Genomic DNA, 11,750 nt, shown 5'->3' with positions numbered 1-11,750 from the left:
AATGAAATCTGTAGTGACTCTTAACTTTAACATAGAGATGTAACCCACAGTGAGTACAGGTCACATCGTGGAGTACAATTCACAATTTGATAATCCAAGTGAGCACGTAAATGCTGTGCCTCTGGGAAGAATCTAATTTTTAAACATGCTCGTAAATCAGCAATGGTGAAGCCCACTCCCAATTACTCCTTAGTAACGTATCCATGCTTATTTCAGAGCCTTATTTGGCTCCATATCTCGATGTATTGATTCACGCTGATGGTGATTTGGCATTAGTGCATATGCCATGGCAAACACTTTTCTCCTACCATAGCAGCCCATTATTCCACATTTTCTTTGATGTTCCTGAAGCATTTTTCCTCTATTTAATGTTTGTATTTCAGTTGAGAAAATCAAGCTGAATGTTGCTGACAGCACAGAATGAATATGAACAGCTAAAAAGACAGGACAGAAAAGACATGTACATGGAGCTTATTCCAGAAAGAGAAATCAAACAAATTATTTGTGATGAGAATCAGATCAGATTTAGTTAATTTATCAGATCTTAAAATTTACTATGCACTAGCCAGGGGGATTTAACCATCCTCTGTCCAAAATTCAGGAAACCGAGATGTGTTTCACACATCATTCTGATTTTTTAGTCAAATCTCTTTCAAGTTTATGGACTGAAGTTTCCAGGATACTAACCAATGGAAGGTGTGTCAGTGAGTGAGGTGGCTGTAAAATTCAATCGCATCTCTATGTTGTGATCCTGAGCTATTGCTATGCTCTCAGCTACACATATATACACAATTAGACAATTAACTTTCCCTATGATCTTTTTCCATTTTTTTAAAATGAATGCCTAAAGATGGGCTCCTAAATCTTTGTTTTTGGGTGCCTAAATTAAATGGCCTGATTTTTGAAAGTGCTGACCACCAATCAGCTCCTTCCTGAAGTCAGTGCATATTGCTGGTTATTTCATTTTTGAAAACCAGGCTTCTTACATTTAGATTGCGTTTAAAATCTTGGCCTTTCTGTTCCTCCACCTATTCAGAGAAGGAGCATGTCTTTCAAAATAAAATAGTCAAAGCATTTTTATCCTCTAAGTATGGAAAACAGAATAAAGTCTTGTTACTAGCAACAAATATCAATTTGCCGTAAATGTACATAAGTTCAACTAAAAAGGAGGGTCTGTCCTCTAAAGTGGGAAAGAAAGGCTATTTACCTATTAAATTTAGTTACTTGAGATCACTGTTTGTATGGACACCATTAAATAAGGTGCACACAATGTACAAGCTTCATATTTTCTAGTCAGCCTCATTCACTAGTGGCACACCTCCCCCACACCTTGACTACATGTATTTGAGCCCAAGAATATAAAAGAAATCATCCTCCAACCTTAATTTAGTTGCTTCCACTAACTCAGGAATCTACTGTAAAGACTTTGAATTGGTGAAGGAGAGTGGGGAGTGTAGATCCACTCAGACAATTATCTTAAAGAACCACATCACCAAGTATCCTTTCTTTATCCTTTGAATATTGCCTCTATTGATCTCTTAACTTTGGGAAGCCAACAAAACAGTAATGACATCCCCACAGAGGCAAGTCTGAGTAATGGTTGTTGAATAATGATTGCAGGATTGCTCTCTAAAATTTGGGATCAGATATACCGGTCAAGTCCATAGAGTAATGCTGTATTAAGGTATGTCTGGAGATCTAAGAAGCCCTTCATATTCCATCAGTGAAAATAACTGATAAAATGTTGTTTGTACTGTTAGCTAACTATTGTAAAGTGCATTGGATAGAAGTGCTATATAAAAAAAACCCTAATAATGATTAACTTTTTTGTTCTACAAATAAAAGCACACAACTCGTATTTTAATATCAGTAGTCTTACCTTTCTAATGCGATGGATTTGCCCTCTCTCCCCTGCTGCAGCAGCCCCCAAGCTGGGGCTGGGAAGGAGGGGGGTCTCTCCCCCGCCCCAACAGCCACAGAGCTAAGGCTGGGAAAGAGAGCCGTCTCTCCCCGGCAGCCGCAGCCCTGGAGCTGGGAAAAGTCGCCTCTTTCCCTGGCTGCAGCCCTGCACAAACCAAATTCCCCCCATCCCCTCTTCTCACTCCACTGGCCCCTCCCACCTACCCCCTATTCCCCACAAGGCCACCACCTCATCTTACATGTGTGTCTTCTCCAGGGTCCAGGCACCTAATTAGGTGGGTGTCCCTTCATTCTCTCCTGTGCAGTGGCCCAGGCACGCACCTTAGAGGGAACTATTCACAGACCACCTGAATGGAGCTCGCAGACAGACCACAGTTTGAGAACCTGTGCTATAGAGGATATGTGAAGATTGAAAATGCTTACACAAAAGGGGGGAAATCTGAGGTTGCTACTAGATGAATTTTTAACAATTGCTGAAGGAGATTGTTTGACATAAAGTAAATAGTCAACAATTAATGGAATGAAGTATCAGGGGGTAGCCGTGTTAGTCTGTATCCACAAAAACAACAAGGAGTCCAGTGACACCTTAAAGACTAACAGATTTATTTGGGCATAAGCTTCCGTGGGTAAAAAACCTCACTTCTTCAGATGGTGATGGAATGGTGAACTATTGGCTAAACCCTTATGAGAAACTGAAGAAGATAATTTCTCTCACTTCAATATGTACAAATTTCTTGTTGAAGGCTTTTTATTCTCCAGAAGAATTTGTTTAATCTCCATAGAACAAATACAATATAGACTGTGGGACTATTAGAAAACTGGAAGGAAGCACACCGAAACTCCTGACCTCAGAACAGGAAAAATGCACCCCCAAATCTATTTCATCTCTGTTCAGAACCAGATAACTTTATAATCTCTCTTGTAACAAAGAGATCTATCTGAGCCTTTCCCTTCTCTAGAAGATGAAGTATTCACAGTCTTTGAGGGACCACTTGTGTTGGACTCTGTATTTTTGTTTCTCTGCCAAGATGTTATTTCTGCCAGAAAGGTGACAGCTATGGACGTGATTTGATGTTGAATGCACCACTCCCAGAGTGACAGCCTCTGCACGGGGTAAAACAGCTCCACAATGGTAATGTAGTACATGCCTAATGGTGTAGTTAATTCAAGACCTGAATTATCTGTTCTCAATCTGAGGAAGGGGAGTTTTTCAGGCCATGCAGGTGGCTCTCAGCTTTACTTTCTGACATGGATATGAAACTTCAATTCCTGCAGTCTCCGAAGACCTTGAATCATGGGAAATCAAAATGGACTCTCTAGCTCCTCCTGAAACATCTGTAATGACCACTGCATTTGTTTCTCAGCCTTTGTTTACCATAAACAGGATCTTGAATATCTTGAGGCATGACGACCAGCACTTCCATGCTATTCAGTTGTGGCTGATACTCTTTTCTTAGCCAGCTCCACGGCATCTATCTTTATACTTATATGTCACACATCACTACAGTATCTTCACAATCATTAACAGATGTACCCTCAGAACACCACAGGAGGAAAGGAAGTGCTAGCCCTATTTTTGGGATGGGAAGCTGTAGCACATAGCAGATTAGCCAGGGTGACATAGAGAACTTGTGGCAGAGCCAGAAACAGAAACCAGATCTCCCGAGTGCCAGCCCAGTGTACTGTTCACCAGACCATCCCTTCTGGGTCTCATCATGTTACTGGAGTGGAAACGATGAGCTGTGCCTAAGCAAATTCAGTACTCTTGTGTCCTCGGGCCTTGCTGGCTCACTATCCAGGGGACTAGTGAGGGCAGCACTCAGGAGAGGTTCCACAGGGTGCTCTGTACCCGCAAGGTGCTCCCGGTGGCATGAGATGGGGCAGCTGTGTTGGAGGGTGTGGGTAGGCTGGTGCCCGGGGTGAAAGGCATCCCCACCTGCCCCTGCCAGCCAGCTGGCCCGTCCGCTCGGGGATGGTGGCTGTCACACACGGAGCAAGCCCAGACAAGATGCCCTGTCCCACCTGCCGTGCGCCCCCACCCCGTTTACATGCCCACATCCCCTGGCTCCTGCTCCACCCCCTGCAGTATCCCAAGACACCCCCGCCCGTCCCTCTTGCGCGCGCGGCGCAACTCCCTCCTGCCCCACCCCACACCCCCGCGCGCGCGCCCCCTCCTGCTCCATCCCGCCCCCGCGCGCCCCCATCTCCCCGCGGCGTCCCGATGCGCGGCGGGGGGGGCTACAGGCGCGGGAGCAGAGCGCCTGGCTCGTCCCGCGGCCGTTAGCGTGGCGGCGCGTTCCCGCAACGCGAACCCTCCCGCTCTCGCTGGGGCGCGCTCCCGTGACCCATCAGCCGCGGTTGCCAGGGCGCCGAGTCTCTCGCGCTAGCTTTGCGTCACGCACGATCCGTCGAGGCGGCGGCCAATTACAAAGCGGATACTACCTATGGAGGCGGGGCTCGGGAGTCCGCGTGCGGAATGCAAATAAAGTGGGCCTGGCCCGATGGGGGCGTGACCGCAGCGGGTATAAATAGGACCGGTGGGGCCCTACCAGCCGGAGTGACAGGCTTGAGTGGCGGTTGTGGAGGCGCGTGTGGCCGAGTGAGCAGGTGAGTGACTGAGGCGCCGCGCGCCTGCGTTTAATAAGCGGCGGGCAGCGCGCGAGCCAGTGAGGCCGGGCGCGAGGCCCTGCTGCGCTGCTGTGCGCGGGCCCGGCCCGGCTGCCCCCCGCTCGCGGTGCCCTGGCTGCGGGCTGTGCCACGGGGACGGGGCTGCCGGTCATGGCCGGGCCCCGGGGGAGCCTACCGGGCGGGCCCCGGGCTTTCTGCACCTGAGGGCAGAGCCTGTCGGTGCCCCGCACAACCCCTTCAGGTTACAGGTGCAGGCAACTCCATGAGCAAAATACACCCTGGGCTTAACTGTTCTCCCTGGGCTCGGGGGCGCACTTAAAGCATTGGCTGACTTATCCGAGACACTGTTAGCTGTTGAGCCAGTTGCAGCAGTTATCTTTGCACGCTGATAACTCAATTGCTAATCTGAAAACCTCCTGCTTGCTAAGGAGCCTTGCTTCAGTGAAGACGCAGCACGTCTGGCAAAGGGGATTAGACAGTCTGGGGAAACAAGTCTGTTACATGTGAGTCGTTAAAGATCGCTGCATGGAGGACTAATGGGGACAGTACCTTACCAAAGGTAAAGGGGTGACCTAAAAGTACCTACATGGGGAACAAATAGTGAGGGCTGGTGCTCAGGAGGATTTTACATTGGCAGTGGTCACTTCTGGCTTTGGCATCTATAAAACAAATACACTGGGCATATTTTGGTATTACTTTGTGTGCCTCTATAATGAGGGAAACACAGAGGTACAAATTTGGTTGCAATAGTAGCCTAACAACCCCTATACTGTACTACTACAAGCATATCTCTAAAGTATGTAACAGTAGCTGCACTATATAGTGCAAGTGACAATGTTGAACATAGTGTGCAGGAATATAACTTGTGCATTTTAAATGCACAAGTTTATAGCTGCAACTATTATGAGTCAACACTTCTACCTATGTCATTGTCTAGTCACTGAAACCAAGTGTAGACCACCAAATGTGCTTTCCTTGTATTTTTAAAGATCATATAAGATACAACAAGCTTGTTTCTGCACTTCTAATGTATCAGGGGTTGGGACCCATCGGGGGTTGTGAGCTATCAACCTCCACTCCAAACCCTGCTTTGCCTCCAGCATTTATAATGGGGTTAAATATATTTAAAAGTGTTTTTAATTTATAAGGGGTGGGGGTTGCACTCAGAGGTTTGCTATGTGAAAGGGGTCACCAGTAAAAAAAAGTTTGAACCACTGTAATAAATATTGCTATTCACCACATGTATGTAATGCCATAGTATAGCAAATCCATTCTGAGTATACCTGTGGTTAACATCTAAAATGTTTTATATCAAATAACACTTATTGATGTCTAAGAAATACTCTTTGCTGTAACACTAAGTGCTCATAATGTTTTATGAGTGACTATTACAAGGAAATTCAAGTGGTTCATTGAGTAAATTAAAAATCTCAGCCTGTTTATAACACTCCAGGGAGTCTAGAAAACTAGACTTAACTAGTTTAAGATTCTCTCACTTTAGGCCTAGAACCACAATAGGGCATAGGCTACTTCTAATATCACATTGCTTTATATAAAGAATTTTAGGATGGAAGTTACTGAAATGTAAACTATGGCTTAATCATCTCTGATGTCCCAAATCTATTGGAAACTAGTCTGAGACAGCTGGGTCAGTTGTCACTAAACCACTACCAGTTAACATCTCATCTAATCTGTACATGATTAGAACCAGTGACCTAGATGTGAGAGGCTTCTGATTTTAACAATCTTAGGGTTTAAATTTCACACAGAACTGTAGAAATCCCTCTGAGGAAATTGACAGTAGTAGCAGCACTAAACTAACTTTCCAGCTAGAAGTGTCCTGAAAGTAGGAATAGCAGTACCAAAGAGTTCCCAAAGTTTTTTATTTTGCTAGAATTCTACATACTACTTTCACTTCGGTTGGGTCCAAAAGTGACATTACTTAATGTTACTAGTGTTGACATAGGAGGAGGAAATCTGTCCCAGATGGAGCATCTAAATACTTGTGGCATAAATATATATTTTAAAAAAGGCATAGAATATTGATGACTGATGTAATTATGTAGGTCTAGCAAAATGAGGAAGAACATCTTCATGACCCATCTTTTGAGGTAGCCAAGGAGATCCAATTCATCCACACAGTGTTGCCAGAAGGCTTGATATCTTGGTCTGTTTGTGCCTTGCTCTGAACTTCTGCTCCTGAGTCATCTGGGTCTGAGGAGCTCACTAAATATTCTAGGGCTGATTAGTAAATGAGATCCAAAGATGAGCTTGCCAGTGACCCATTTAGACAGTGGTCTTAGCATTTTTGGGGACCCATCATACCCACTGAATTAAATTAGTTCTGTGCATACATGGGAGGATGTGATCAGGTCATTGTAGTGAGTTCCACCCAAAGACCCCAGAGCACTTCACAAATGAACTTAGCCTCACAGTGTCCCATGTGTGTTGGGGGTTATCCCCATTCTACAGGTGCAGAGCTGGGACATAGGTGAAATGAGTTGGCCAAGGTCCTATTGAGGCTGTACGACAGTGGGTATAGAACCCTGCAGTTCTGATAGCCACATCTCTTGCCTGAAAAACAGTCTCCTCCTTGCAGTGTGGTTGCAATGGTTATTTGACAGGAAGGTACAAGATTAGTAATGCATTTAACACCTCTTATAAGCAAGAGAGCTTACTATTGAATGAATACCCTTGCTGCACCACCTCTTGCAGCTGCACATGCAGCCTGCTTGAACATTCCAAGATGGAGCAACAAACCAGGCCTTGATTAGTCTTAAATGACAAAAGCAAAAGGTATCTCTTTCCCCTGTGCCTTTATATGCAACTTAATATCAATTGGAATTGAATACCCCTAGAAAAGATCTGTAAGTGTCTGATTACATTTTCAAATAAAGCTATTTAGGCAAGTAAGATGTAAGAATCTAGTCAGCTTCAACACAACAGACTTCAAAAGGTCTGGACTAAAACTAGGCATTATCAGACTTGTTGCCTGACATCAAGCTGCAGAGGTTAGAAACCCCTTTGCATCAAACTAGGTGAGATACTGCCATTGTATGACCCTTAATATGGTTTAACTAAATTAATGCTAGCTCCTTCACATGTGAGGCAAAATGTCTGTGCAAGCATGTTAGTATTTTCAAAAATCTGGCTTTGTTATGCATTGTAACTAGTAACTTCTCTCTTGAGGACCATGGTGATAATAGAATAAGGTTGGGGCTTTAGCTTTTATGACTGAAGTGTAGTTTCAGCTTGCATTCAGGATCCTGAAATGTCTTAACTTTTAGAATGGTAAGAATTTGAGTTTGAGCTCAGTGGGGTTGGATTTCTTTAACTGGGATGTGATAAGGTGCAGACTATGAGTTTGCCTTCTGGCATCATGGCAATTGGAGGTGTAAATAGAAATATCTTGGATCTGATTTTCAGAAGTGCTGAATTGAGTTGTCATTGTGGATTTACAGTACCTATGAAATTCAGGCCCTTAATCTAATTCTAAACCCAAGTTCTTGCCATGTGATGCCGCAGCATGTAGGACTGTACTGTAGGTCAGCTGCAGCGGCGGTTCCAGGCACTAGTGCAGCAAGTGCGTGTCTGGGGCGGCAAGCTGCGGGGGACGGGGGGGGCAGCCTGCCAGTTGCTGTGAGGGCAGCAGTCAGGAAGCCTTCGGCGGCGTTTCTGTGGGAGGTCCGCTGGTCCCATGGCTTCGGCAGCGGGTACACTGAAGGCATGAGACTGGAAGATCACCCGCAGAACCATGACCAGCGGACCTCCAGCAGAAACGCTGACTGACTGCCGTGCTTGGGGCGGCAACAAACATAGAGCTGCTCCTGGTCAGCTGCTAACTGGGAATGTCTTTCACAGCGAAACTGAGCATGAAACTATTTGTATCCACCATAAGACGGACTAAATATCTGTTCAGAAAGAGATCACTTGGGGTGTAGGTGAATGGCTTTTCAAGCACTGTGTATAATGAAGATTTGACTAGACTAACTTCCTGGATGTATAGCCTGTGCTATCTTGTAACAGTGAAATCTGACTTAAAATGTTTTTATTTCCCCTCCAGTTTCTTTGGAGAAGATCAAAATCTAAAATGGCAGGCAAAGGAAATAATACTGATTGCATGTCATGCAGTGTACTAAGCTGGGAGCAGGTCAGCCGTCTGCATGAGGTTCTGACAGAGGTGGTTCCAATCCATGGACGGGGCAACTTTCCAACACTGAAAATAACCCTGAAGGACATTGTTCAGACCGTTCGCAACAGACTGGATGAGGCAGGCATCCAAGTACATGACGTCCGGCTGAATGGCTCTGCAGCTGGTCATGTCTTGGTCAAGGATAATGGACTGGGTTGCAAAGATCTGGACCTAATTTTTCAAGTGTCCCTGCCAACTGAGGCTGAGTTTCAGCTCGTCCGAGATGTGGTGTTGCGGTCCCTCTTAAACTTCTTGCCAGAGGGGGTGAGTAAACTAAAAATCAGTGCAATGACTTTGAAGGAAGCCTACATCCAGAAGCTAGTGAAAGTGTGCACAGAGACGGACCGATGGAGCTTAATATCCCTCTCCAACAAACATGGCAGGAATGTAGAGCTGAAGTTTGTAGATCGCATACGACGACAGTTTGAATTCAGTGTGGACTCTTTCCAAATCATACTAGATGCCTTGCTTTTTTACTATGACTGCTCAGAAAATCCCATGTCAGAGCACTTCCATCCAACTGTAATTGGAGAGAGTATGTATGGAGACTTTGAGGCAGCCTTCGATCACCTCCGAAACAGACTGATAGCTACCAAGAATCCTGAGGAGATCCGAGGTGGTGGGCTCCTGAAGTACAGCAACCTCTTAGTGCGGGATTTCCGGCCCATGGACAAGGAGGAGATTAAAACTCTAGAGCGCTACATGTGCTCCCGGTTCTTCATAGACTTCCCTGACATCCTGGATCAGCAGCGCAAACTAGAGACTTACCTCCAGAACCACTTCTCCAAAGAGGAGAGAAGCAAATATGACTATCTCATGATCCTGCGCAGGGTGGTAAATGAGAGCACAGTGTGCCTCATGGGACATGAGCGGAGACAGACTCTCAACCTGATCTCGCTGCTAGCACTTAGAGTGTTGGCAGAACAAAACATCATACCTAATGCCACTAATGTTACCTGTTACTATCAGCCAGCACCCTATGTCAGTGATGGGAACTTCAGCAACTACTATATTGCAAACTCTCCCATCCCCTATAGCCAGTCTTATCCCACTTGGCTGCCTTGTAACTAATCTCTAACTTGAGTATTTCTTAAATGGGATCTTGTGTGTGGTGGGAACCATTAATCAGCCAGAGGTTTTCTAAAGGGAATCTGTGGCTTACCTCTGGCTCTGCTGTTTTCCTGGTGTGTGGTGTGATCACACCACTAGGCACCTGGTTTAAAAAAAAAAAAAAAAGCCTTTTGGGACCCTCTGTACAAAAGCCACAAGAAGCCTTATTGCCATTATTTTGTTAGGGGAAGGGATCCTATGGCCTCATGTTTGTAATTACCATAGTTAGTTGTACATTTCTGAAGATATGGCTGTTGCACATTTGATTTAGGTACTGTAATACAGCTGCTTATTAACTGAGAGGAAACTGTGCAAGAATAACTTGTACAGAACCAAAGACATTCTCTCCTAGAGCAGCAACAAGATCATTCTGTGTGTTCCTTATTGCCTCCCCTGCTCACTTTACACTCCCTCAATCTCAAGTCCTGGTCAGTTTTTCCATTGGACTGCTCTTGCATAAGCTGTTCCCCCTAACAGCTCATGCACAGCATGAGCATCTTGTACTTTCTGGCTTTACAGAATGGGTCACTGTAGGGACACTACCCTCTTTCATGGAGGGGCTCCAGAATTTATTGGTTCCTGCAGTAGCTGTGTATTGTTTTTTCTAGAAGAGTTGAAAATTGATTTATTGAAGTTTGACAGTGGGGCTGGTTGAAATCCTCTCTTTTGGGTGCCAGTTTTCAGAAGAGACTTTCTCAGTCAGATGACAAATTCCCCAGAATGTGAACTCATATGTACTAAAGACTGAAGTCCTTAACACAATTAAAGCGTAAAAAACAATTACAAGTATTGAAACAATGTTTGGGTTAAAAAGAAAAGTCTGAAGCCTGCCCTTCTAAAGGATCTAGAAGACTTTTTGACTGGGCACCCCTTCCCAGGATTGTCTTTCAGTGTTCCAATAGGAATAATACACCTGCGGTATTAAAGTTCACCTTAACATCCCCTTTCTCCGCTTCTTCTCCATCACATACAGTACTAAGAAGGCATGCTTGTTTCTCATAAATTGTAGGATGAGATGTGCCCATCTGGCACACTCCAAACACCCAACCTTTTCTCAGATATATTACAGTATTTACCAAGTGCCTCCTATAAATGCATATATTCCTGTACACCTTTGGACAGGACCTCACCCTTCCCCTTACAGAAAGTAATCTAATAACTTCCTGTCTCAAACTGAAGATGCTCCTTTCAGAGTTCAACAATAGCCCTTTCACAAGTTCATAGCATCAAATAAGCTGTTTGAGGAGAATTTCAATAGGTCTCCAAAGTGTCTTCACTACCACTTGAGAAGAGATGTTAATGTCATATGATTGCTAAATGGTGTAGCACAAACACAACTCCCCACAAGGACTGAATAAGGCAGAAATTAGGCCATGCTGTTTTATGAGTAATCTCTGAAGTGGAGACCCTTTTTCTATGAAGGGGAGGATTGCTCTTCAAAGGAGTATGTGTCTTGAATCTAGTTAAATGGTGGATGCTTAGCTTGCTTGTCTTGAACCTTCTGGGTTGGTTAGGATGATTAGGAAGGTATGTCTACGCTGCAGTTAAACACCCATGGAGGGGCTGAAGCTGTTGGGCTGTAAAATTGCAGTGTAGATGTTTGGGCTCAGGCTGGAGCCTGAGCTCCGGTACCGTCCTCCCACCTCAGAGTCCCAGAGCTCAGACTCCAGCCTGAGCCCAAACATCTGTACTGCAATTTTATAGCCCTGCAGCCTGAGCCAGCTGACACAGTGGGTGTCTAATTGTAGTGTAGACCTAACCAAAGGCTAAAAATCCTAAATCTTCCAGAGTTGCCCATAGTAGGGTCGGGAAGCTTATTGGCACATTAACCCATAAGATTACATATCCAGTAGAGAAACATGGATTAAGTAGCCCAGCTGAGGACCTGGAGGTTTTAGGT

General features: G+C 45.0%; 1 protein-coding gene across 2 annotated transcripts; it reads left to right on the top strand.

Annotated features, from left to right (window-relative positions):
* Positions 1–4,397: 4,397 nt before the first annotated feature.
* TENT5C (terminal nucleotidyltransferase 5C) lies at positions 4,398–11,092 on the top strand. Of its 2 annotated transcripts, none has more exons than XM_045001001.1 (2): positions 4,398–4,527; positions 8,612–11,092. In XM_045001001.1, the coding sequence occupies exon 2, from the start codon at positions 8,639–8,641 to the stop codon at positions 9,809–9,811; it is 1,173 nt and encodes a 390-aa protein (XP_044856936.1). In that variant the 5' UTR covers positions 4,398–4,527; positions 8,612–8,638; the 3' UTR covers positions 9,812–11,092. The 2 variants fall into 2 exon arrangements, with proteins under 2 accessions (XP_044856936.1, XP_044856937.1); XM_045001002.1 differs by lacking the exon at positions 4,398–4,527 and adding an exon at positions 4,826–5,107.
* Positions 11,093–11,750: the final 658 nt, after the last annotated feature.

Source organism: Mauremys mutica, chromosome 1 (assembly GCF_020497125.1).
Source record: "Mauremys mutica isolate MM-2020 ecotype Southern chromosome 1, ASM2049712v1, whole genome shotgun sequence".
NCBI classification, from domain to species: domain Eukaryota; kingdom Metazoa; phylum Chordata; order Testudines; family Geoemydidae; genus Mauremys; species Mauremys mutica.
This window is presented reverse-complemented; position numbering and strand designations above follow the sequence as displayed.

Excerpts from the sequence above, each read along its gene's own strand:
- TENT5C (XM_045001001.1), top strand. The coding sequence starts at position 8,639 with ATGGCAGGCAAAGGAAATAATACTGATTGCATGTCATGCAGTGTACTA.